This window comes from Podarcis liolepis (assembly GCF_965112155.1).
Source record: "Podarcis liolepis genome assembly, chromosome: 1".
NCBI lineage: Eukaryota > Metazoa > Chordata > Lepidosauria > Squamata > Lacertidae > Podarcis > Podarcis liolepis.
The window spans coordinates 31,331,846-31,358,673 of record NC_139554.1 but is presented as its reverse complement, the minus strand read 5'-3'; the positions used below and the strand labels follow the sequence as shown (position 1 = coordinate 31,358,673).

Genomic DNA, 26,828 nt, shown 5'->3' with positions numbered 1-26,828 from the left:
GGCTAGCAGGCGGGCCCCATTACTTACATCATACGAGCCTACACAACACAAAACACTGTTGCTGTATGTAGGTTTTGTTTTACTGTATTTGTTTTTTATCCTATATTTTGGAAATGTACATCCAGGTTTTTTCCCCCTTAATTTTTTTGAGAGGCCCTAAGCTATAGTTTGTTTAGCTTATACGTAAATCCGGCACTGGGGAGGGGGCGGGGTACAGCTTCTCCATCCTATGTAGCACAGCTACCTGACATGCTACACCTGCCAGCATCCCTTTTGCAGCTGCGCAATAAGCAGGGACAAAGGAAGATGGATTAGGCCACTGGCCACCGTAAACACAGAATGCTGGACGAGATAAACCTTTCTGGTCTGGTCCTGCAGCGCCCTTTCCGTTCTCAAAACAGGTGCCGCTTCCTTTGGTCTCCCCGTCCGGAAAACAGCGCCTTCCTCCTCCGGCTTCTTCCGCTTCGATGACGAAAGGAGTCGGAGCGGCCACAACGACGCCGCGTCCCTCCCGAGAACGCACAACCCGACCGCGAAGCAAGCCCCGCCCCCTCTGGAGATCGGGCCTATCAGATCTCAACGGGCGGTGAGGCAGGTTCTTCGGTCGTCCAATGGCAATGGGCCTACCCGGAAAAAGCGCGTGTGCGTCGGTCCGGCTGGCTACAAACTCCTTTTGCTTTTCGTTCCCCCGGCCGAATTAGTTCCCCCGACCCGCCAACTCTTTCCATCAACCTTCGCTTCGAATCGCCGGGATGTCGGCCGCGGCTGCGAAAAGGGAATCCGATCTCTCCGGGCAGATCGAGGACTTTGTGGCGCTGCTCAAGCGGGGCGGGAAGAGGCCTCGCTCGGAGGATGTTGCCCGGCAGACGGTGGGCCTGCTGCGGAGGATCGTGGCGAACGGGCGCTGGGACAATGCGGGTGAGAGAGGAGCAGGAGCGGCGGAGGCGGCGAAGGAGCCCTCGCCGCATGCACGGGCTCCCGTCGCCGGGCTTAAACCCTTTCTTCCCAGTCGTGCCCTCCACCCGTTTCTTCCCTAAGCCGAGAAACAAAACCGCGATTTTACTTCGGTTGGCTCCTTTCTCCACAAGTAGCTGCAACGATGGCAGGACTTGCCTAGCTCACCATGCATAATTTGCCTTTCCACCTCGAGCGGCCACAGGTGCAATGGAAGTTTATGACTCCTGCACCTTTTAAGCAGAGATAGGAGACCTATGGCTCTGTAGGTGTTGTTGCCCCTCCAGATCCCATCGTCCCTGACAATTGATCGTGATGGTTGGGGCTGATGGGAGCGGGAACACCTGGAGGGCCACTTGTATTTTAAAGGGTTGTATTGGAGAGCTGATTATGGAAGGTGCTTCTTTTCCCCCCACCCCTATGTAGCCGCCAACATTTTCTTATACACAATTCTTAGGGGGTCCCTAGATTGGTGTGCAACCCGTCTTCCATGTGATAATGGTGCATTAGTGGTGGTTTTCTATTGGACCTCCCATACATTATTACATTTTATTAGTGGTTCTGCAATGCATCCTCAATGTTATCACAGTATTGCTGTCTAGAGGGTCACTCTTGTGCTGGCAAAAATAAGGCAAAACAATTAACTCCAGAGCGTCTGTGATATGAGAAGTTACAACATTTCAGTTAAAAGCTATGGGAGATGCCCTGAATTGAAATGAAGCAGTATGTTTGCCCCAAAACATTTGCAGAAGTAAACAGTATTGAGAGTGGGATTGCAAATAACTACTCCAATACAGTCATGAACACAAATAATATTGAATGCCCAATAGAAAGGATGTCTGGGGCCCTTAAAAGGTACATAAGTCAAACGCCTGCAAGTGGTTATCCTGTCCTTGCCTCTGTTGATCTGTGTAATGTAGGCACTTTTTACTGGATGTATCATCCTGATCTGGGTAGGCTTATTTTAATCACCCAAAAAAGGGGGGTGGAAAGTAATGCAATGTGTCACACAGCCCCAGGTTCCTGCCAACCGGATGCAGGCAGAGTGAGTAGTTTGAAGTATCATTTGAGTGTCTGCTGTGAGGAGTAGACACCCTGTACTATGTAATTAACTTTGAAAGTTCCTTACATTTCAGGAGAGCTGATAAGCATAATTCGCCAGGAGGGTAAGAAAATGACTGCTGCCCAGCCATCTGAGACCACTGTAGGCAATATGGTGAGACGAGTGCTGAAGATAATTCGAGAGGAGTATGGCAGGTAATGGTTGCTTTTGTTTGATCAGAACCTAGCCAATTTCTCTAATGTAGAAACCACCTGACCTTACCACACCTGAAACTTCTGTTTAAAATTTATATATAACCATTGGAAATTGTTTGTAGAAAGGCTTTCAGAACAGTTGATTTTAGAGTGTTGAACCTTTATTCAGCTACTTTTAGGACCCAAATTATTTATGTGATTATTAGCTGTTTTATTTATTAAATTTCTATACTACCCTTCATCCGAGGAACACAGGGTGGTTTACAAGCAAAAAATAGAAAAATACATAACACAGTAACAAAACAATACCCGCCTGCCCCATTTAAAAGGCCAAAGTTTGTTTAATTAGTAAACGTCTAAGAGAGGAGGAATGTTTTTGCCTGGCTCCTAAAGATCTGTAACAAAGGCACCAGGTGAGCCTCCCTGAGGAAAGCATTCCATGTCTATGACAGGGGACTGATATCAAAATTCCTCACTATCAGACCACCCTCTTCCTGCCCAGTTGAAGGTCCAGAGTGTGACCTGCCACATGGGCTGCTGATATGTTGAGACAGCCCCATGGTCATCATGGTAGCCATGAAGCCCTGAGCCACCCCAGAGCACTTTACCATGGCTGTTGAAAGCCCCTAAAACCAGCTGTCCAGGAGCCCTCAACACCATTCTGAGACCCGCTCTTTCAGCTCAGGTTGGGAGACGGGGCAGTGAGGCAGGCAGTAAACCAGCAGAATCCCTAATCTGTCCCAATTGCTTAATGCCAGGAACAAATACTTAGATCCCCCACAGCAGCCCTGCTTTTATTTCACCAGCCCAGCTAGATGATGTAATTCAGCTGGGGGTAGAGTGACAGGTGTTGGTGAGAGTGGCTGAGTCCAGGCCTCAGGGCTTTGGTCCTGTAAAGAGGCATCCAAGCTTAGGAGTCTTCAGCTGTTCCTGGGGTCCTCCCTCGCTTACACAGGAGTGGTGTTTTAATCTGTTTTTAATATTGTGTTTTAATTGTAACCCGCCCTCAGCCCTTAGGATGAAGGGTGGGTAAGAAATTATAATTAATAATGTGTTGCTACTGTATGTACCATTCCCTGGCAAAGTAATTACCTTGAATTAAACCACAATTGCACATGCTATTCTTTTTCTTTTCTGGCCAAATACACTTGAACTGTGTAAGCAATATTGACCCAGGATATTTGGCTTTTAGAAGGACTAACATAAATATAATCAGATGTTCTTAATTCCTTCTTTGATGGGAAGCCACAATGCCTGGTCCAGCATGTAACTTAGTCTTCCAGCAGGATTGTTTTTCCGTTTTGAAAAAGTCCCTTTTGTTTTGTAGGCTTCGAGGATACAGTGAGGAGAGTGACCAGCAGGAATCACTACACAAACTTCTGACCTCGGAAAGTAGTGACGACACTGAGAGTTTCAATATCTACTATCCTCCACTCAGGGCCAATATCATTGAAATTATTAGTGAACTGTTGATTGAACTAGGTAAGAGGGAGCGGTATAATAACAGAAGTAACTGTGGGAACTACATGATTGCTAGTAAAATGAGAAAGTTCCAATAATGAGTATTGCTGAAGTGTTCCACCCTTAACTGCTGCATAATGCTGCCTTCCTATTAGGAAGATCAGAAATGGGAAGAAACAGGTAGAGCTTTTTCCATCATTTTCAGCTGGAGTAGTGTAAGAAGATTTTAGTACTCATGATATAGTAAGTGATACAAATATCACCCACCTAGGTTCAAGATACGCATGTAACCACAGGAAGCTACTTCTTGCATGGAATGAAAGCTAAACAGTTTGTGTCTGTAATCTGTAGGGACTGTTAAAAGTTTATATAATGCACATAATGCCCTTTCATCCTATTGTAATTGCAAACCATAGATACTGTCTCAGCAAACAGTATGTGTCCTTTTTTTCTTTTTAATGCCATAAGCCCTTGGCAATATACGATTCAGGTATGGTAGGAAATAATGAGATTCCACCCTGTTTGGATTAGTGCCCTATTTCCTAGCTAATTTGCAGTGGAGGAGGTGTTGGGCCTGTCTTTTCTCTTATGGCTGGATTTCTTTTTTCTTTTCTTTTATTTGCAGAGGGCACCACTGACAACATTTCCATGCAGGCCCTGGAGCATATCCACTCTAATGAGGTGATCATGACCATTGGCTATTCACGCACAGTTGAGGCCTTCCTGAAGGAGGCGGCACGCAAGAGGAAATTCCATGTAATTGTGGCTGAATGTGCACCCTTTTGTCAGGTGAGGCCTGTTATCTGAGCTATCCTTGTCCCCTGCTCACTGTTGACTATGGAACACTTCTAATTGTATTTTTGTTTTGTTTTATTTATTTAACAAATTTAACAAAAATAGAAACTGTATATTTTAATCACAAATGAAATATTTTTTTTTTCATTTATGGGAATGTATAGGCTTTGTGAACAGACAGTAGGTTAAGGGAAACTTCTTACCTTTCCCAGTAGGAGGATGGTAGTGTTTCTGATGATAATGGCTTTTATGGACAGTGTGAAAACCTTGCATGCATGAACAGCACCCATTTCACAATAAATTCTGATAGCTGGCAGTTTTGAGATATAAGAAAGCATTTCTTCCTATAATGCATAGTCAACACACCATTGATATTATTCCCACGCTGTATCAACCAACACTTCTTGTTGTTCCAAAGTCTGCTGTTGCAGGCAAAGCTCTAATACGGGATCAGATTTTCTCTGTGATGGAATTCCCTGTCTGGAATTCTTCTGCTGGAAGTGGCAGGATAATAGTGCCAGCTTTAAACATATCCGTTCTCCTAGGTGTTTGGTGACTGACATATAGGCTATTCAGCTTTGTGTTTACTGATAAATCTATTTGTTGTTTCTTTAATACATAGTTTTATAGTATTTTGGAAACTGTCCTATGGTTCTTTTGTAATGAAGAACAGTCTAAAGGTTCTGTCAATAATTGTTATAAATAAATAACATAGTGATTTAATTGCCACAAGTCTTTGTGGTGAATGATGAGCATTGCTGTTTGTTTTTAAAGAATTGGGTGACTACTTGAGGGCTAAATAGTAGAAAAAATAAACCATAGGTGTGAATCTCCATTTTCAGACTTCTGACTGACCGATTCTGGGATTAAGAGGTGACGGATATTGTCAAGGAATCTGTCTCGTTACTGTTGACAGAAATAATGCTTGGATTAGTGGGACCATTGGTGTGACCTGACATGAGATGAACTGTGTGCTCATAAAGCTTCAGAAACTCTAGCTTACAAGCATTACTTGCCTGGCCCTTTCAATGCACATTGTCACTTCCCCCTTTTTCCTTTTCAGGGTCATGAAATGGCTGTCCGTTTGTCTAAGGAGAACATAGAAACTACCGTCATGAGTGATGCTGCCATCTTTGCTGTCATGTCTCGCGTCAACAAGGTAGGCAGGATGGGACTGTTTGGTCTTTTTCTGCTGCTATGTGGAGCATACTGGGAAGCTTGTAGATTCAGAGTGGCGAAACTCTTTTAGGCCAAGGGCTGCATTGAACTATTGTAAACCAGCCAGGGGACAAAATGTAAAAAATGGATATGGCTTTTTGAAAAAAGACAAAATTCTGTGGGCCACAGAAAAAACACCCCCAAAACTTTTGACATAACAGCATCACGGTGTAATACCTATGGAAGTAGTCATTGAAAGAACTAAAATTTAATTATTATTTTAAATAGAAGAAATGGAGGATGGGCTGATGGCCCCACAAAAATCTTTTAGCATCATGGCATCAGAGCCAGAGTCCAATAGCAGTCAAAATTCCTGTTCTGAAAAACTGGAGCTGGGGGGGGGCATAAAAAAATCTACATGTTATCTGGGGGTTCCCATAGGAGAAAAATTGTGTTGGGTCAAGATCAGCCTTTTTGACAAGCAAGAGGGCCAGACTCAACTACAGTTTTGCTAGAGGAAGCCAGTGCAAGAATCCCTGCTAGTGCAATGGGCTCCCCCCTCCCCCCTTGCTTCCCCCAATACTCTCTGGAGGGCTGAGAGTCACCCCCAGAACAATGTGCAGGGGGAGAGGAGAGATCAATTCATTCGGAAAAACAGAAATGCATGTGCTGCCAGAATGATCTCCTTAGTGCTATGATGAATTGTACCCAAAATTTGCTCCCCACTCGAGTTACTAGTTCTATCGTACGTTAGGAATGCTTATCATCATGCTGTGTCATGATCTAAGATAAATAACTTCCACCGCATTGCAGTTCATTATGATACTCTGGTTTCTTAATATTTCTGTATTGCAGGTAATAATTGGAACAAAGACTATCTTGGCCAATGGTGCCCTGATAGCTGTCAGTGGCACTCATACCTTGGCACTGGCAGCCAAGCACCACTCCACCCCTCTTATTGTCTGTGCACCCATGTTCAAGCTCACACCACAGGTAGGTGCAGTAACCTCTGAATAGTATCTCTATGGTCAAGAGCAACACAAATGCTCAGAGAGAGCCAGTGCAGCTGCACATGGATGAATCCAAATGCATACATTAATATGGACCTTTGCTAGCGCAAGCAAGTTGCAAAATGCCCGTGTGTCTTTTAGAGAAGACTATAAAGTAAATGTGTCAATGCACTCAAATCCTGTCCTGCCCGCTGGGTACTATTTGGATCGTATCTCTTCTGAAATCTAACAAGGCATATGGAACAGACCAAGGCTATGTGAACATGCAAGCGCTGAAAATGATATTGGATACAGAATTTAGAGGCTTAATAATAGTGAGAAATGATAAGTTTTAAAATGTACAAGAAAAGTACCTATGCTTCATCTCCTGCATAGGATGATAGTGATGGTGCCTTTGCTGTTCTCTCTTCCAGTTCCTTAATGAAGATGACTCGTTCCATAAATTCGTCTCTCCACAGGAAGTGTTGCCTTTCACAGAAGGTAGAATTTTTAAAAATTCTTTTGAGAGGAAGCTACTCTGTAAACTACTTTTAGTGACTCTGGACCTTTGAAAGCCCAATCTATACATGTTTTCTTAGAAAGAAATCCCATTGTGTTCAACAGGGCTTACTCCCAAGAAAGTGTGCATAGGATTGCAGCCTGAGTTATTAAGCTTCAATCTTCAATTCACTGACCAAAAAGCAAGTCTCATTGAACTTCATGGGACATACTTCTGAGTAAACATGCAAAAGGTTGCACTGTTAGTACTAGAGCTTCACTGTGCTTACATCCTGATCTACTTTAAGCAATAACTGTTCTGTAACTGTTTCTTCAGCTAATATTATTTTGTACATGCCTTCCTCCAACTCATATTGGCCACTGAAGGCAAAATATGGTGTGATTGTTAGGATATTTCCGTTCCATCTTAAAAGGGAGCAGGATGTTTGTGTCACAGCCTGCGTATTTCCTGTTCACTGGATGTTTCTGTTGTGTCTTTGCTTTCGTTCTCTCTGTGTGTCTGAGACACTGAAGCAGGCAGTCATGTTTTTTCTTTGTTCTGACCAACGCTGAATAAACTTGTAAATATGCTCTCCTGAGTGCATCTTTCGCTGTGTGAATTCTGCTGATAGAGCGTGCATCAGCTCTGGAATGTGGCAAGCTATTTCTGGAGCTCGTGTCGCTAATTGCTGATACTGTACCTACGGGAGATCGATGGACGTCCGGAGGTGACGTGGGGTCATGATGAACTTTGTCTCCCTGGCAGTATCCCAACAGTGATATAAGCAGTGATAAGCTATTAAGATGATTTTGCCTAAGCAAGCATGGGCAATGGTCCCCAGCTGTGTCTTTAACGCTGCTGTTCTGAGGGATTCTCAGTGCAGTTTTCTTTTGAATAAGCATACTGTTGTGTACTCAGGCTTTGAATAATAGAGCACATGAGGCAAGATAGGTTTTTATTTCACCTCCTTTTGCTGCATTGTCTCAGTTTTTTCACTGAGTCTTATGTGCCACACACTAAGTGCAAGGCCAATTTTTTTCTTGTTCACTTCTGTTGTTCATTTTTCACTTAAATTGCATATTTTTCTTTCAGGAGATATTCTGTCTAAGGTCAACATTTATTGTCCGGTCTTTGACTACGTTCCTCCAGAACTTATCACACTCTTCATTTCAAATATTGGAGGCAACGCTCCTTCCTACATCTATCGTCTAATGAGTGAACTCTATCACCCGGCGGATCGTGAGCTTTGAGCTGTGGACACCATTTATATCATGGAGTAGATGTGTACTTTCGCCTGAAGAAGCACTGCCAAAATAAAACGTCAGACTGCAGGAAATGGACTTACTGTCTTCAAAAGATACTTTATTTGACCTTTGCTTTCTCTGTCAGAAAAAGCACTGCTCCAGTCCTGGGTTCTGTCAGCTTTATTGAAAGACATAGTATAAATCTTGGCTGAGAAAGTTTTAGGATAGCATAGAGGCCATAGTTCAGTGGTGGCCTAAACGTCGAAGGGAATTTGCTTGCAGCAGCTAAGCTACCTTCAGTCTGTCATCACAAATTCTCCTGTAACAGGTCCAGCTCCTTGATTCTTCTACTTTGCTTCTTGAAATAGGACATAGAAATAAAGTTTAGCTATTCAGATGGTTTTTGGTGGAAAGTAGCCTGCTCTCATTCTTGTTTCAATTAAATGCTGATACTTGTATTCAGGGCAAGTTAAAGTAACCAATTCTACAAAATAGCATCTGAATGCTTTAATTATTTTGTGAATTATTATTTATTGAATACCGCCCTATACCCAGAGATCTCAGGGTGGTTCAAAGAATAAGAAGAATTTTATTTTGGTGGTGATTCAGTTTGAAACTCTAGCCTGCATCAGTTGGATAATGCCAATCTGCATTTAAAAGTAACTTGAAATACCAAATGAGAAAAATACTAAGGTAAGTAGTATAATAATTTGGTTGAAGAAACAGTTCTGATCAAATGTTGAACCTGTGTAGGACCATAAAGGTATGATCATAAAGCAATGAGGCAAGGGTGTGATTCTATTATTATTTTACTATTATTATTATTTTACAAAACAACCTTTCAAAAGCATTTAATTATACAGTGCTAGTGCAATGCAAGTCACTCCACATTTTTCAGGAGCACAGATGTGAATATTCTGCCTCATATATTTTTTTAAGTATTAGACAATCCTGGTCCTTGCTGAATGAATTCAGGATGCTGAAGTTCCTTCTTCTTTTGTGCTTTCAGAGTTGATCCCGGTCCCACAGTAATTTGTGTTCCATAACAGGAACATCTATTGGTGTTTGCCTCAAGCAATACCTGTTGAGAGGCATCAGCATTCAATGAAATTTAAGATCTGGTCAGCGCTTTCAGGTACAATAGTCTTTCTCTTTCCCAAAGAGTTGCCAGCACTTCACCATTTTCTTTAGTTTAGCCAGATTAGGTTTAGGCTGAAGTGGAAAAAAGAACATTAATGACTTGGTCACACATACCTTAACTCAAAGAAAACAATCCAATAATATTGCTTATAAAATTCTGTACAAATTGATATTTAAACAGAGAATACCCTCTGAGTTTACTTTTTGTTTTTCTGCAAAATTAATTAAAACTTGTTGTCATACAATTATCATGAACAGTGCTTGTTTCTACTTGCCTGAGAGTAAGCCCCACTGAACTCAATATGACTTACATCTGAGTAGATATTGTATAGGATTGCACTGGAAAAGATCTGCAAGAAATGTATTAGATTCTTGCCTGGTCCTGTTCAGAAATCCACATGGACATGGATGTTCAGTTCTGATTCCTCATGTGTTCCTTTACAGGTATTATTCAAAAAGCTAAATCTTATTTTGAAAAGGCCTTTATAGTAGTAGTTCACATAGGACTTCAACTAAACTAATTCTCAGATGAGATGCTGGATAATCTTTGCACATTATTAAAGCTCTCTATCCAAACTTGAAGTAAACCACTTTGGGAAGGTTCTACCCTAAAAGGTTGCATGTAATATATACACATACAGAAGAAGAAAACCGAAGTAATGTGTTCTACCCAGGCAAATTTGATGGTTAGTATGAAATTTCTGTTAGGATAGGCACACTCAGTCACTACATCCTGTGTATTTTGTCTGCTGAATGTAATACCTGACTTTCCTGCTGCAAGTGATCTACATCAACAAGAGGCAGCATCGAAGGTCTCCCATGAGCACATTGAAAAGGTAACTGACAACATGACAAAGCTTCCATAAGATGGCAGCTCTCCTCCAAAGTCAAGCTGTGATTGAACTTAATAGCACCTGAAAAAAGAAGAGGCTGGATGAAGTAACTCTACAAGAAGGGCAGCTCCTTCCTAGCCATGAAATTGCATAAAAGGAGAGGGACACCCTCCCCCAAGCTCCATAACTGTGTTAATATCTGTTTCACTAAGGCAACCAACAGCACACAACTTACAACTCATACCTGTAGTAAACCCCGTTTTTTTTGCCCGTGAGGGTGAGGAAGAAACAATAGTTGTGAAAATGAAATTTCTCTCCACATTTCTGCTTGTGTATGCAATTTTTTCACAGAATACACATGACAGCATCCACACAACATCATCCTCATCAAAATGCCATTTCATTCCCCACTCCCCCATTACTGTTCATGGGGAGTTCGCGTCGGATCCTCCATGAAAATGGTAAATCTGGATTAAATGGGAAAACAACATGGGATGGCATTTTGATAAGGATGATGCTTTTTAAATGCAGCACAAAACTTGTATGCATGAGCAGCACTGAGTTCACAGTAAACTGATATACGGAAGCACAGTTTCAGTATGAAACATCATAAATCCCTACTGTTCTGCTTTTAATGAAAACTACACCTGTCCTCTCTGAAAGTGTGAGGAAGGTTTCTGTAGAAGAAAGGTGGCCCAAGATAAACAATGCTTTCCTTACCATGGCAAGCCTGGGAAGCCAGAACCTTCAGAATTGTTAGAGGCAGTGTTCCTCGTGCCCCTCCTGTGGATTGCAGAAGCTGAAAAACAGCAGGACAGTATTGGGCAATTGTTTCTAAAGACAACTAAGAATGAAAAGGCACAGCAACTAGAGATAGTGAGGTCCCAGGTGGTCCATATAACCTACTTGCCGTTCTCATGCCATGCTCTGCACCAGCAGTCAACTAAGGGCATATCCACACTTCCTGTTGTCCTGCTGCTTTCACTGGGCGAAACCCCTCTTTAGCATTCAATCAGAGCAAACAGCAATTCAGCTTTCCCCCTGGATTCACATTTGCTCCAATTTAGCACTAAAGAGCAGTTTTTCCCTGGGAAAGGAGCAGGGCAAGGGAAAACCTGCTCAGAAACAGCACAAGTGGAAATGGGGACGAGGTCTAAATTTGAAACAATTCACTGTTGCATCCAAGCATTGGGCCCCTTCCTCAGCAAGGAGGTGGGGAGTGATCAGCAGAGAGTTTCCTTCAAGTATTTTGCTCACAATCCCCTTCATAATCCTGTGGGTGGTTTGGTCCAGTGTTACTAATTGTTTTCCTTCTCCTAGTAAAAAAGCTCATTCAAGTGTAAGTTGTGAACAGCCCTCGGGCTGTTACAGACTGTTAGTTCCTTTAACAAAGGAATATGAATTCTCCTCTAGTTATTTTAGAACCCTACACAATAAAAGAACAATTTCTGTGGTTGCACTGTATATTTTCCCTCCTTTTCCATGTAACAACAGCTTGTACCACAGATTCTCCAGTGAAAGGCCATTTGTGGTTTAAACATACATGGTTATTTATTTACTGATGTATCTGCTCCCTTCTAGACCCTGTTTTGTTCCTGTGTTTATTCTGGGAGCTCCACTATTTCTGGGCTGTGTTGTTTTAGAATCTCAAAGAAGGGTGTGAATTGCCGTCTACCGTTGGCAAGAGTGAAGAATGTACATTTGCTTTGAAACAGTTAGATGTCACAGGTCCAAGGGCAACATGATGCGGCTGCTCCCTTTCTTCCAACTCCTCCCCAAGCACATAAGGAGGGCTGGCTTTTCTTATCCTCCTGTTCTGGCCACTGGTGGGAAGGAGTCTGCCCCAACCTCAGGATTCCAAAACATGCAGATGGAAATTCAATATGCTTTCCGACTTCAGGAGGGTAATGTGCGAGTCATGTCTAATTCATACAGCTCTTCTTTATAAACCACACCCACCCACACACACCATACCTCAATTTCCTCTCGAATGAACTCCTAAAAAAATACAAAAGATACAGATCAGACAAATGAGGTTATGTTCTTTTCTCACCCTCACAAACAAAATCTCTGTCCTTCAAAAAGGGATTATCAAAACCATGGTAACAAAATAATAATAATAATAATAATAATAATAATAATAATAATAAAAATCAGAATGCAAAGGATCTATACATGCCCATTTCAGCACAGCAGATGTCTCATAGGAAAGTATGTGGATGGAACTAAGAAGCCCGCTATGTAGTAAACTTGCAGATACAATGTTAAATTTATTGTGTTTTAATTAGTTATTATAAGAGGCCCTGGAAATTTTGAATTGAAAGATGATACAGAAATGTTTCAAAATAAATTAATGGGTAGTAGTCAACTAAGTTTACTTGGAATACACCCACTGGAATTAATGGACCTAACTTAGTCATGTTCATTAATTTCAATGGGTCCACTCTGATTAAAACTTGGTTGACTATCAGCCTTAATGGCTTTTCATGCATGAGTATGACTGCAGTTTCCCCAAACCCATCTTGCCAATTACAATGGAAAACAGGCTAAGCAAATCCTAGGTATAAAATGCTCTGTAGGTTTAAGTATCATTTCTAAATATTTGGATGTTAAATATCTTATGATTAGGTTGCTATCTACCGTATTTTTTGCCCTATAGGACGCACTTTTTCCCTCCAAAAATGAAGGGGAAATGTGTGTGCGTCCTATGGGGCGAATGCAGGCTTTCGCTGAAGCCTGGAGAGCCCCACCGCCAGCCCCACAAGCTCGGGGGTCAGCAGGGAGGCGCAGCGCACCATCCCGCTGTCTCCCGACCTGGTTTGAAGGCTGGCAGAGGGCTTTCCCCCCCCCCAGCCCCGCAAGCTCCCAGAGCGATGCCAAAGCTGCATGGAGCTTCGGCATGGCTCTGGGTCCCGTTCTGGGGGCTGGGGGAGGGGGAAGCTCGGGCTTCTCCTGCCCCAGCCCCGTGCCTGGGGGGGGGGGAAATAATTTTTTCCCCCTTTATTCCCCCCCCCAAATCTAGGTGCGTCCTATGGGCCGGTGCGTCCTATAGGGCGAAAAATACACTTTATGAAGCAGCTAATACATCTGCAGAGTAAATAACCTATCCACTTTAGGTAAGAATTATTAGCAAGCTATTCCAGTCTGCCTGATCAAGACCTGTATGTAGCACCGCCAAATCTCAGGAAAAACTTAACAGATATAGTGGAAACAATACTGAAAGATCATGCTTTAATCTGGTAGCATCTCTGAATAGAATTTTCCTCATACGTCTTCCAATATTTTTATTCTCCTCACCATTCCAGATCCTCAGAGTCTATGCCTAATGTGCAACACAATCCACATGTGGAAACTGTTTTCAAATACAGATGTCCAAAGTGGATGCATACAGGAGAAACATAACCTATAACCAGACAACACATACCCAGCTTCTGAGGCGCCCTCTCACAGTTACCTACAGTCATTAAATGTGAATGTAATTCCCCAACTACATTAATTACATTATTTCCCTTAAAAGTCATTCAGTGCATTTTGTTCTGTAATAATGTCAAAAACTGAATGTGCCCTTCTTCCACAGTAAGCAAGATGGTATGTGTGCCAACACACACACAAACCAACTTGGAGGAAAGGCAGCTGTTAATTCGCTTCTTTGTCACAAAGAATACCCACTCACAAGTCTCAATATGCCAAGTTGAGGAAAGCAAACCTATCTCTGTTAAGAACGTAAGACTTCCAATACAATTGTACGAAGTGCTCCATCCCTCTTTTTTTAGCATTGGAAAGAGCTTTATAAAACTGCATTGACAACCTGTAACCCACGAAGCAATCCTGAGGTTGAAACGACTTAGAAATCATACATGGTAAATGAGGACATCTGGTTTCCGAAAAGTCATACAAGTTCTGAACTGATCTCTAGCCTGGTTCTTAAATTAAAAAGTCACAAATATGAGGCTGTAGTGGGTGGCATGGTAGTGGTGCTCATCTGACCTCCCAACAGCTGAGTTGCAGCTGTTTGCCCAGAAGGTGAGGGAGAGGGGCAAGGTGGCACAAAGCTCCTCTGCCACACCAACTGGTGCATTTGCACCACACCAACCTCTCCAGCTGGCAAGCAGCAGTGACTCCACTGTCAGGAGGTCAGTCCCACCACGCGGTCTGTTACTGGTGCGGGGTGCCACATAAGAGTTCTCCCACACTTCATGGTATCTTTCTGTTTTCAGGACTTCTTAGACTCCTAGTTATGCAGGGCAGGGAACAAGAGTAATTGTAATGGAGACAGCACTTCCAAGCAACTTGCTGCCGATCGTTATTATAGAGCAGACATAGTAAATTATTCACATCCACATATCACCTGCACAATGCTCTTCGTCACTGTCTGCCTGCCACGGCGCAATTCATTGGCCTCTTTCTCCACAAAACACAGTGGCACTTTCCCAATAAGAATCTGAGAGCGATTGTTCTCTGGAAAGGATAATTCAAGGCCTAAGTCCTCCAGACTTTTTTGGCAGCACCTAGAAATTAAAATGGAAGCACAAGACTCTGAACTGGAAGATCAGCCTTGGATATTCCTTTCCAGCCAGTGAACAAATTCCCAAACGACAATTACTGCACTTTCTTTAAAAGAAACACAGTATACTGTAATCAAGGATCACCACAATCATTTGCAGATATACTTTCTTTACAAAGAAAATGAGAAATAGTTCTATGGAGGAGCAGAGTTTCTATTATAGAGCACTACTCATTGTCATAGCTGTCAACTTTTCCCTTTTCTTGCGAGGAATCCTATTCAGAATAAGGGAATTTCCCTTAAAAAAGGGAAACGTTGACAGCTATGTTCATTGTTCAGTTCAGGGAAAGAAGTTTATGATTAGATTTAACAGCAAATGAACTTGTATTTGAACCTATCTTTTTAGATTGTAAATTTTATTATGATTTATGGTCAAAACATACCCTCTTACACCACAACCAAATAAATGTTTATTCAGAAGTAAGTTGCTTGTTTCCAGGTCAGTGGATATAGTACGGTTTCTTTAAAGCTTGAATATTATTTATTTGTATAGCTGAAAACATTGCAAAAGATTAAAAATGTAAAACAGAATAAAAGCAGAACAGAATACATTACACAGTTAAAATAAATATTAAAACCAAACTTTCTGTCAGATAGGAGTTTTCTCCATTGAAGAATTTAGGTTATCATCTCCACAAACTTTTCTCCTTAAAATTGCTGATTTAAAGGCAAAACAAGCCACTTTTTCAGAAGTGTTGTGGGGCCTGTACCCTAATAAAGTTTAATCTAATAGCCAATTGATCTCCAACTGGGAGATTTAAATACTTGAACATGACTGCTCTTCAGTCCTTGGAGATTGAGCAAACAAATCTTTTTCACTTCCAACCAATGTAACTTGGAACTTCATAATCCGTCTACCACAGAAGAGGAACAACTCAGAAAAGGAGATACTCATTCAGCTTCAATATCACCTGTGCGATACCAGCTACGCTGGCTGCCGGTGTGTGTCCAGGCCTAATTTAAGGAGCTGGTCTGTCTTATCCTTGTGAATCTGTGTTATTCTTGGTTTTAGAAAGAATTGATTTTTGATAACTTGTAGTTTTTGTTGTCGTAAGCTGCTTTGGATGGACTTAAACCAGAAAAAGTTGCGTGTATTTTAAAAGAGAAATAAAAAGCACAGCCAATTCACAGTCTGGCTAATACCAACCATAAGAGTCTCCTCTGCTCCTCTGTAATGTCAATCTCCAATGGGGGGCAAACAGTGGAGGCCAGCAATTTCTTCTTGCCCAATTTTTCTGGTTGCTTCTCATAGGAATCTGATAACAACAAATGCACTGTTATCTATCTTATACATAAGAAATGTACCTTACTGCCTCATCCTATAGCCCTATGTTTTAGAATGCAACATGCATGCAGTTTGAAGTAACATAGTATTTTCTTCAGCAGTGGATGGGGGACCTATAATATTAAGAACGGAATATTCTCTATTTTCAACCACAGGCTTGTTCATGAGACATGAGGATTTCCAGCCAGTATCAACCATGGCCAAACGAATAGGTAACAATTATAATTTCCTTTAACGCATGACCCACCCAAAAAATAGCCAAGCAAGCTCTTACAAGTATAGTGACTCCATTTAAATCCTTTAGCAAACACTTTTTGCAGTCCCAAGGGCTTTTCACATTCTTGAGCAATTTTCGCTGCCAGGCTACAACCAGAAAAGTTTCTCTTGGACTCTTCCCTGTAGAAAATTCATAACTCTTGTTGACAAGGAGGTCAATGAACTGTTATAGGCACAATGGACTGCTGCTGTGTTTTACTGAGTTGTGGCCAGAATCTCATGAGGCTTGAAAAATACACATCCCTTGTTGGACAGAGGAGATTATTCACAATCAGCTAAAAATATGGGATGTAAAGAAAAATCAAAAGAAGCCAACGTTGGGGATGCTAGTTCTCACAATGAAACTGATCCCATATTTTCATTCTCTACAATTAACTGGCATACATCACAACAAATATAATACAGATTTGCATCAGAAAAGGAAAAAGCTGCTTTTTTTTTAACCACCTGTAACTATACCTGTAATAAGTTGCTCTAGGCGGATTCGCTCATGGGCTGCATGCTGATCCACCAGCACTAAGAGATTTCCACCTAGATCAAAAGCATCATACAAAATTCAGCATATAAACTTGTGCTACAATTTTCTTTTGATCTCATCTCATCCAATAGAATAAATAGAAGTTTTCTGAGCATATGCTGGAAATGTTAAAAAAAAAGAAAGAGGGGATATTATCTTATATGTCATGCAGCAAAAAAGTACCAGGGAAGAAGATAAAATGTGTAATAGTGTCTGTTATTGTTGAAGAGATTCTTTTCAATCCCATTTTTGAAAAACTGAATTATGTCAAAGGCTTGGTATGGGGAAAACCCCCCACCAAGGAAGTAACTTCTTACATACAAGCTGTGGCAATAATATTGTGTGCAAAGGATTGGAGATAACAAAGAATACTGAAAGTAAAAGAATAGCTAAAAAATGTTTAGATTGGGCATTAATGGAAAACCTGTTATATTACTTTCAAGCACTAGAAATAAGAAAATTGTAAATGTGTAAAAATGTGTATTTTTACACATTACTTCCCCAGACAAAGAGCGATCTTAAGATGTTTTAAGGTGTTAATATTGTATAGTCTACTCTCGATACAAGGTTAATTAGGTTCTCTTTTGATATGTTCTACAGATGAATTCAATAAAAGTCTATTCTACACACTAATTTATGAATTAGCAATCATTATTTGAATCTACATCATATCATAAAGATATTTTGCGGATTTGTCCTATTGACCAGGGGTTGGGAACCTCCAGCATGTAGACCAATCCTGGCCCACAAGGGGGATCCAATTTGGCCCACAAGACCATCTTCCCCAGGTCACCCCCACTGGGCCATCAGCTGACAACATTAGTGACATCAACTGAGAGGCCGGATGATGGAGTTTAGTCTTGCACTGCCTGTGTGCCCCATTCCCAGCACGGAACAGGATCGTGCAGCCAAGAGAGCAGCTTTTAATCTCTGCTCTTCAACTGAGGAGTAGAGATTAAAGTCTTCTCAAAAGCAACATGGCCCAAGTTGCCAGCTTAGAAATGCCATTACTGGTTCAAGATGAAAAGAGTTATGTCATTGTCCTGGGTAAAGCCAAGTTCTACAAAAGCTGCAAAACCCCATTACTCAGAGGAAGTAGCATTCTTACCTGTGTCTTCATTCTCATCTGCCGTAGTATTTATCAAACAAGCAATAAATTTATTGTCCACTTGATTAAGAACCTGTAACACATTCAGTTGACTGTTCATTAAAACTTACAAATAAATCTATAATAACTGTATAATAATTCAACAAAAATATTTCACTAGTTCATCAGTTTGTTGACATACACCAATAAAACATTATTTGCTAACAACAACTATTAACTACTGCACTGTCTGTATCTTTCCAACTCAAAAGAAATGTTTTATGCAAATTGTTAGCATATTTACCTGCACTGAATCAATCATCTTCTTGGTGAACCTATATGGGTACAGGATGTTATGGATTTTCACAGCAAGATTATCAGCTTGTCCACTGCTCACATTAAGAGCAACCTATAAAACATATAATCAAAATTAACTTATTAGGATGTCCGCTGGAACAACAAATATCAGAACTCAAAATCATATGAACAATTGTTTTTAAACAATGTTCTTCGTAACAGAACTCGAAGTCCCATTCAAATAGTATTGACATGGGTGTTTCCCACACCATCTTGCAAACCTCTGTGGGACGCTAAATAAAGTTGTTACATCAGCAGTGTGCAGTCCTTCTGATCAAGATAAGTGGTTTTTTGCAGCAATCTTACCCAAAACATTTAAATTGGTCCCACTGATATTTGAGAAGCGATGTGGTCACCCACTCTAGTATCAGTATTTTGTTATTTGGAGTGGATTCAACGAGCTAGTAAAACTATCACCCACTATTGTTGTCACCTTACACAGATGCTTAATATCTACATCAGTTTGAGATGATAATGATAATGATGGAAGCTATCCCTTACTGGACTGAAGCTTGAAGCTGATGTTATTTTTTAAAAGGCAACAGCAGAAGGTTTGCTACTTTGACTTGACTACTGCCAAGTTAAAATATGAATATAACCTAATGGGCATAGTGTATACTTTCCATCACTGACCAACTCCTTCTATATATTTACTTGAAAGCAGTTTCCTTGAAGCTCAGTTGGACTCAGTTTCAAATAAATACGTTTATTCTAAAGATAGCCATATCCCTCATGAGTAAAGAAACTTAATTTAAATGAGCAGTAAATGCAATGGATAATACTATAGCTTCCCTATCACATTATAGAATCCAGTTAGTCTTACAAGAACAATCACATTGCACTATTTACATTGCCAGAGATAACTGAAAGCTGTGCTATAAACCATTTAGCTTATAACTAGGGCACAGTGCTTTATCCTCAAGTCAAGATTGTTGTTTTGGTAATCTAAGCAGGGCCTATAAAAGCAATTTGGCTTCCAAATGAAACAGGATAAGCTTTTGGAAAAGTTTGAACAAAAATACCACCAATTTCCAAATTGCACGAAGGACTTGTAGACTCAATAAGCACAAGAGGCGTGAGTGGTAAGTTTTTGGACATAAATCTATACAACAATTATTATTTCAGTCCAAAAATCACAATGCAACATAAAACAGAAGCAAATCCCAATAATTAATGGTGACGCAATTCCACCCACCTCTGGAAAGTGAGCAAACACAGGATTGTCCCATTCAGAAAACAAGGACTGGAGAGATTCTCCTTGCATATCTAGAAGAAAATATATGCAAAGTACTGAACCTATGGGGGTTGGTTCATATTTTTTCCATCTACAAGTTAAGATAATATCCAAGTAGAAAAAGCACACTGCCCATTATGACATTTGAAATTTTATTTTATCACAAGATTAGAAAACCACTTCACTGCACTATTTATATAGAAGGATACAAAGCAAAGTTCGTATCCCCAAATTGCTGCTTAAGTAGGTCTGTCACCTTTAGGTGCGATTGTTAAAGCGTCAGGATCTTCCTCCAGTGTGTGTTTTAGTACAACAATCTGCCCTGCCTTGAAATGTTAAAGAGGGCTTGAAGTAAGTTGCTCATTCCTACTAGAGAAAACACATACCAGAACAATGATTCACCTTTCCTTGATTCATAAAGATCTCAAAAATTAAATATGGTGTCATTTCCAGACGAGAACTAGGACAATCAAAAGAAAGGGATTAATTTTCCTCTTCAAATCACTGTTGTTTACATAGAAGTAGGCACTGCATGCTATCCACATTTTAATTGACTTTGACCCTTAAAAAAGTTATTTCCAATTCCACACGTCAAGTGATTCATACAAGTCCCATTGTTAAGAGACCTTGAATCACTCCAAGTTCCTGTTGGGACAGCTGGCAGAATTCTTTGGTTTGTTATTATTTAACATAGTACTCTATGTCCTGGCCTACCTCTGAAATCTTGGCTTGCTAAACTCCTCTCTTGCCGAGGTCTTGGAAGGAAGGGCACAATAAGCTCACTTCTAAATGGGTGGCATCTGCACTGAAACCCTAAATACCCAACAAAAGAATTACTTCTATAGATGTGCTTACAAGTGCTAGTCTACAAAAATGTCCACTTGCTGCTTTCATTATAAAAGGATCAATAGGTGATTAGCATAATACAAAACATTAAAGAATCACATCAGTGCAACACTGTAATGATGGAGAAATAAGATTTAGTCAACATTTTGTGAATTACGAAAGACACATCAGCAAGGAGACCTGCATATAAACTGTTCAGAAATAAAAGAACAGTGGTTTTCAGCAGGGAGCGGGGGGTGGGGAAGAAACTCCCAAGTGCTTGAAGGAAAATTCATTCCAGGCCCAACATGTTTCAGGGGCATGTTTTGAACAGTTCTCATCAAGTGCATAAAAACACTGGTGACAATTCTTGTTCAGAGAATGTATTCCCTCTCCCTTGAAGGACTGTTCCAAAAGGTGTTGAGACTGAAATGAATATTTTTTTCAAACACCTGGACTTTCTTCCTCCCTCTCCCCCCACTGCCTACCCCGCTACAGGTGGTTACATGGTTTTGTGCTCATAGAATCACAGAACTGAAGGGGGTCATCTCGCCCAACCTCCTGCAATGCAGGAATCACAACTAAATAATCCCTGACAATAAGCAAACCTGAAAAAACACTATCTTCTTATCTGAAGAAGTGTGCATGCACACGAAAGCTCATACCAAGAACTAACTTAGTTGGTCTTTAAGGTGCTACTGGAAGGAATTTTTTTATTTTGACTATGGCAGACCAACACGGCTACCTATCTGTAACTGAAAAAACACTGTGAACTTACCACTCTCCATGACGACGTTTACAGCCACTGTGCTTATATCTTTAGTACATACAGCCTGAGGTTCCTCGCTGGGAGCAGTATAGGTGCTCAGTCCAGTCAGTTTGTTGATGTATACCATCCTACCCAACAAAGCATCAAACTGCTGAAACCATTCAGAATGATGCAACTGTGGCTCTTCCTCCTCAGCTGCACTTGAGTCATCTGCAGCATCCTCCATATTGCCAGTCAAGTTCACATCTTGCAGTTCAGAGGCTTTCCCAGCTTGCTTTATAAATCCATCCACAACGCCTGTATTTTCACAGGCGCCTTCAGAATCAGCCCCTTTATTTGACAAAGCTAAACTTCTGTTTGGGGAAACTGCATATTCCCCATCAGTGTCAATGAAACAATGGTTGACATTATCTTCCACGTTCCCAGGTCTTGTGCTAGAGATTCCTACAGGATCATCCTGCTCATCTGAGGCTGAAGCAAAAGAAAAACTCTCTGCTCCTGTTTTTCTTGGGGAAATTTGAGGTATTTGGCAAGCACTCTGCAAAAGATTATTTTGAGATAGGTGGTCATGTCTGACTTCATCTTTTTGGCTTGAATGTGCTTGGGATTGTTCTGAAGTATGCCCGAGAGGTTCTGTAGTTAAAGTTTCTATAAGGCAGTCCTTCATTCTAGATACTTTAGAGGCAAGTGTTCCTGTGATGTTAGTGTCAGAAACAGGTTTATTTCTTATCAGAGAGTATTCTGTCAGTGTCAGAGGACTCTCCCTTATATGAACAGCTTCTCCATGTAATAGACTTTCTTTTATGGAGTGCTGAGATCTTTCTAAAGAAAAAAGGCAATCACGACCACTGTTATTAGACACAAAATGTTCCTTAGTTGGAATTTCACAAGTACAAGAGTTCTGAAGATTTGTATTCTCATTAGCGGGATACCTGCCACAGGCTGGCCTTTTAACCTCACTCTTTTCCACATCAGTTGTTGGCGTATTCTTTAAGTTCCCATAATGTCTTCTGAATCTATCTAATGACCCCAGCTTTGGATGCAAGCTTAGTTTTGTAAAGCCACAGGATCTAGGCCTAACTGAAGGCACAATCATTTCCCTAGTCCGAGTTGCACTGTCTAGATGATGAACAGGACCTGAAGGTGCCTTATAAATAAATTCTTTGACATGTGATGTTACAAAGTCAACACTACCATGTGGAGGAAAAGAAACTACCTCAGTCTTTTGACCTGACATGTTCTTCTTCCTCATACATTTGTTTCCAATGGCAGCACAGGTCCTCAAATTTTCTTCAGCACTTGGAGTTTTCTCTGAAAACTCTAGCTTTTTTCCAAATATATCCTTGGCACTTATTGGACCCAGTTGTGTCTGTCTGTCTAATGAACTGTTAATTTCTGTTGTTTTGTGAGGTGGCAGATTTTGCATCAGATGTGTTATAAGGCCTGTGGAACACAACTTAATTTTTTTCCTTCCCATCACCACTTCTCCATTGACATTTGATCCTGCAGATGGTTCCCTACCTGTCACTGGCTTATATTTTCCTATCAATCCGTGTCCAAGAAGAGATTCACCTTTAAACTCATTAACATCTTCCATAGCTTCAATATGTCTCAGAGTGACAGTGCTGGGGTTACTTTCCTGAAGGGCTCTGTCTTGTTGCCTATTTGCACAGTTATCATGTTTCTCAGTACAAAGTGAAGTAGAAGCATGCTTGTCTATTTCTAAAGCAACTGTCTTGTCCTGTTCGCCGATTTCTTCTGGACACTTGGAATTAATTGGTTCAACAGGGTGATTATCAGAAATGTTTGATTCTTGGTGTAGGTTACCCAACTTTGGCAAGCTGGGAATTGTGCCATTTTTGTCAGGCACATTACTGCTACTCAGATCACAAACAGGTGCAGTGCTAGTCAAATCTGAGCCAGCATCTATTTCCTCCAAATTGTCAGTTGGTGCTGTGTGGTCTGATGTCTTATTTTCATGAATTAATTTCCTTTTGACAGACTTTGACTGCAGATTAAATATTTCATAAGAATCCACAATATTATCAGAAGCTCTCTTGAAACTCTCCTGCAAGTCTTTCTCCTCAAGGAGAGATGGGTGTAAATCTACAGTTTTAACTAAACAAAAGTCATTGTTTTCATTAAATTCTTTAACGTCTTCACCACACAGCTCAATAAATAAATGTTCTCGCTTTAAAAAATATTTTACTCCTTCCTCAATGCAATCTAGGAGAGCATTCCAGTTGTGAAACTCTATTAGAGTTTTTGCAGGTTCCAAACACACATCATACGCATCATATGGACATTTCACATTGATAATAAAGACTCCATAGAGCTCTGGGCCAGAGCGCTGACGAGCAGGACTTGAAGTCGAAGACCCACTTTTTGTCTTACATATAATGCTTTGTTTTCTTAATAAAAAGTCAATAAGTTTATGCAATCTTGTTTTTAATACCAATCTATTATTCACATATAGAAACTGAATATTCTTATTGTAATGCCCTTCAGAACTGATAAAACCACTTATCTCGAATACTGCAGATTTATAATTTATTTCTCGTAATTTCTGGGATCTACCTAGATCATAAATCTGAGAAAACCGAGATCGTGTATCTTTTGTCTTTGGTAACTGAAGCACCATTGAACAGGAAGCATCATTCCTTAAAGAAAATGAGATGGAGGGATGAATAAGTGAAAGAGCCTCTACTTTATGCCTCACTCTCTCAAATTCCAATCTGGAATCCATGCACTTTCTTCTCACAGGTAATTGGTGGAATAAATTGTATGCAGTCACTGTTGTTCCAGCACTTGGTCTATTCAATTCTGTTTCAGAGACTTCCAGTCCTTTTCCATTGTGAAACAGTTTCAGGAAGGTTTTTGCTACCTTACTTGTCTTGGATGATATTTCCAATATACTGGCCATGTTTGCTATGCTTGCCAAAGCTTCTCCACGGAAGCCATAAAACTTTAGATTTTCTAGGTCTTCCACTGAGTAGCATTTACTGGTAAAATACCTATTTCCCACTTTGTTGAGGTCATCTCTTTCCATCCCACTGCCATTATCCACCACCTGGACTTTAAAAGTTTCCATATCCAATCGTACAGCCACACATGTTGCTTTAGCATCTATGCTGTTAAGGACAAGCTCCTCAACACACTGGCCTAGTGAGTTGATGGCCACTCCAGACCGCAAGCTGGTTTGCACTTCTTCAGCCAAGCATTTGATCATCACAAAAGTGGAAGGATGAAAACCTCAGGAGACTGGATATGTACTGCCACTTTCTTTGAATCCCCTATAAGAAAACAGAGTGAAAACAACCAAAAGCTTAATAGATATATTTAGCCAGACTCCACATAAATTCCTTAACATTTCCCTAGTTTGTTTCCATGGTCATTCTTGTTGCCTTACAGCACAATCCTATATTTGCCTACTCATAAGTAAGCCTCATAGAGTCAAATGGTGCTTAGGCCCAGTTTGCAGCATTTGTCAACAAAATTCAGTTCTCATTTTAGAAAAGTTCAGCAATTGCAGAATAGTTCCATTTGTTTCTAAGTTGATTCAACACTTCTTTATGTTCTGTCCAAACCATATGAACATGTACATATACACAAAATCCAAAGTCATCAATGCCAAAGCTAAATTATGACAAATAACTGATTTTTGGTGAATTCAAACATGTGGTTTCACCACCACATATACACGCAGGATTGTGTCAACTTAATATGGGTGAAATGAAGCATAACTGCTGGACACTAATGCAGGGGAGTGCCATAATTTAGCTGGCACACGGATGGTAATAAGTGAAGATACACAAACATTGTGCTTATTGCAAATGTTCTAGATGGGGGCTTAATATTGTAAATGGGGCATTAGCAACATTTTTAACCTACTGGATTTTCCACAGAAAGGGTAAATCTAGGAAAAAAATTATGCTCTGGTATTTTCATGCGAATAACATTACATGGATGCTGCAAAAATAAATAAAAAAAAGAGAACTGATTCCACAATAAACACTTATTTGGAAGCACCCAAAAACTGTACAGTCCATTCAGACTAGTTACACACAGAAAGAAGCTAGCGTGGTGTTGGCTTTGAGAGGATGCATAAAGTTAAAAAAGGAAAAAGGAAGCACCAGCTAGCCACCGCTTCCTTTGCTTCTTGGTTACTGCAATGCCAACTCCCATCGCTTGGACCAGTATTTGCAGAGCAGGTATGGAGTCATTGTTAAAATACTGGCTGAAGCACAAGTTCAAAACTTCAAAGTTTTGACACTCACTTAGGAGATCTTGGGCCAGTCACCCACTCTCAGTCTATCTCACCTCATGGGACTGCTGTTGTGCCAACCAGGGTTTGAGAAATAGAATAAAGGAGTACCTAGCAGGATTTGAATAGAGCCAGTGCACTTTTAAAAATCCAATTAAGACCCCTTATGAAGCGATTCCAGCTGATGAGGGGAAAGGGGGGGATATCTATACCCGCCTCTTTGCCTCGACAAAAGCAAGACTTTGGGGTGACCAAAGCTGGAGAGAAAAGCAGGTGCTCCGGACTTTATAAAGACAAAGTAGAAAGCGCTTGGTCTGCCCCGGGTAAACCACGGGCTGGACTGTCTCCTCCCTCCTTGCATCCCAGGCGTGCTCGCAACAGACCCGCTTCGCTTCCTCGCTCCGCCTCCCGCAACCGGACAAGGCACCAATCCACATCCGTGGCAGCCAAATCGACTTGCATCTCCCGCCGCCTCAGCTGGTGAAATTAACTGTCAGACACCACCTGAAAACTCGACGGCGGCAGCGCTGAGGAGGGAGGCCTGTCGTTGTTGTTGCTGCTGCTGCTGCTCAACAGCCACCGGCGAAAGCATCGGGACACCGATTCCCAGCGTACAGAAACACGTTGCAATGCACCCTGGGTATTGTAGTCTTTTCGAAACTCTCATTCGCCAGCCCCGCTGGTAGGATCCTTTGTGTTTGCCGCACAAAGTCTGTGTTGGACGTCTCTGGGGCGCTCCTAATGAAGGGCCGATAAGTCAGCCCTGCAAAAGCGGCGTGGAATAAGTAGCAGCAAAAGAAATCTCTGTAGGCAAGGGAGCGAAGGAACTCAGAAAATTTGTTTCTAGCGCTGTGCACAATAGCATTCTTTCCATCCGATGAACTGGGCTCTAAGCCATGAAAGCTGATAACATAATAAAATTTATTAGCCTGTAATGTGCAATGATAGTGTTTTAGCTGAATAGACTAATACAGCTGCCTCTGTGAAAATTATTCAGAGGCCAAGGCAAATCAGGGGATGAATGCTGGGTTTAAAACACACAGGTTGGAGCCTTTTTTGTGCTCTTTAAATTCGTCAGATCTGAGCATTAGCTATATAGCCTTCTCAATGCAGTGCAGACTGCATACACATGAAGTGTTTGTAAAACAGTTTTATATGGATAGGCTCCACTGTTAAGAATGTAAGAGCCTTGCTGGATCAGGCCAAAGGCCTGTCTAGTCAAGTAACCAGTGTGGCCAAGCACATACCAATGGGAAGCCTACAAGTGGGAAGTGAATGCAACAGCACTCTTCCCACATGTGATTCCCAGCAACAGGCATT

At 41.1% G+C, this 26,828-nt stretch overlaps 2 protein-coding genes across 13 annotated transcripts; one reads left to right on the top strand and one right to left on the bottom strand.

Moving 5' to 3' along the window:
• The first annotated feature begins 636 nt into the window (after window positions 1-636).
• On the top strand, window positions 637-9,743 carry EIF2B2 (eukaryotic translation initiation factor 2B subunit beta). 2 transcript variants are annotated; one of them, XR_014526453.1, is made up of 8 exons: window positions 637-918; window positions 2,091-2,211; window positions 3,539-3,693; window positions 4,298-4,461; window positions 5,531-5,626; window positions 6,481-6,618; window positions 7,049-7,511; window positions 7,890-9,743. XR_014526453.1 is itself a non-coding variant. In XM_083504601.1 (8 exons), exons 1-8 carry the CDS (start codon window positions 753-755, stop codon window positions 8,361-8,363), a joined length of 1,065 nt encoding a protein of 354 aa, XP_083360727.1. In that variant the 5' UTR covers window positions 637-752; the 3' UTR covers window positions 8,364-9,743. The 2 variants fall into 2 exon arrangements, 1 of the variants encoding a protein (XP_083360727.1); XM_083504601.1 differs by having other exon boundaries at window positions 7,049-7,115; window positions 8,206-9,743.
• Window positions 9,149-26,136, bottom strand: MLH3 (mutL homolog 3). 11 transcript variants are annotated; one of them, XM_083504440.1, is made up of 13 exons: window positions 26,013-26,116; window positions 21,254-24,537; window positions 20,365-20,463; window positions 19,612-19,682; window positions 18,364-18,468; window positions 18,081-18,153; window positions 16,915-16,986; window positions 16,042-16,150; window positions 14,679-14,838; window positions 12,305-12,328; window positions 11,051-11,129; window positions 10,260-10,411; window positions 9,149-9,569 (listed from the first exon to the last, which is right to left on the bottom strand). In XM_083504440.1, the coding sequence occupies exons 2-13, from the start codon at window positions 24,471-24,473 to the stop codon at window positions 9,489-9,491; spliced, it is 4,245 nt and encodes a 1,414-aa protein (XP_083360566.1). In that variant the 5' UTR covers window positions 24,474-24,537; window positions 26,013-26,116; the 3' UTR covers window positions 9,149-9,488. The 11 variants fall into 11 exon arrangements, 7 of the variants coding, with proteins under 7 accessions (XP_083360566.1, XP_083360565.1, XP_083360570.1 ...); XM_083504439.1 differs by having other exon boundaries at window positions 25,892-26,092; XM_083504444.1 differs by lacking the exon at window positions 20,365-20,463 and adding an exon at window positions 25,522-25,619 and having other exon boundaries at window positions 25,725-26,088.
• Window positions 26,137-26,828: the final 692 nt, after the last annotated feature.

Excerpts from the sequence above, each read along its gene's own strand:
- EIF2B2 (XM_083504601.1), top strand. The coding sequence starts at position 753 with ATGTCGGCCGCGGCTGCGAAAAGGGAATCCGATCTCTCCGGGCAGATC. Across the intron at positions 3,694-4,297 it reads TGAACTGTTGATTGAACTAG|AGGGCACCACTGACAACATT; the intron begins GTAAGAGGGAGC and ends TTTTATTTGCAG. Across the intron at positions 7,116-8,205 it reads AGTGTTGCCTTTCACAGAAG|GAGATATTCTGTCTAAGGTC; the intron begins GTAGAATTTTTA and ends TTTTTCTTTCAG.
- MLH3 (XM_083504440.1), bottom strand. The coding sequence starts at position 24,473 with ATGATCAAATGCTTGGCTGAAGAAGTGCAAACCAGCTTGCGGTCTGGA. Across the intron at positions 18,154-18,363 it reads AGATGATTGATTCAGTGCAG|GTTCTTAATCAAGTGGACAA; the intron begins GTAAATATGCTA and ends AATGTGTTACAG. Across the intron at positions 16,151-16,914 it reads CCTAGAGCAACTTATTACAG|ATTCCTATGAGAAGCAACCA; the intron begins GTATAGTTACAG and ends TGTTGTTATCAG.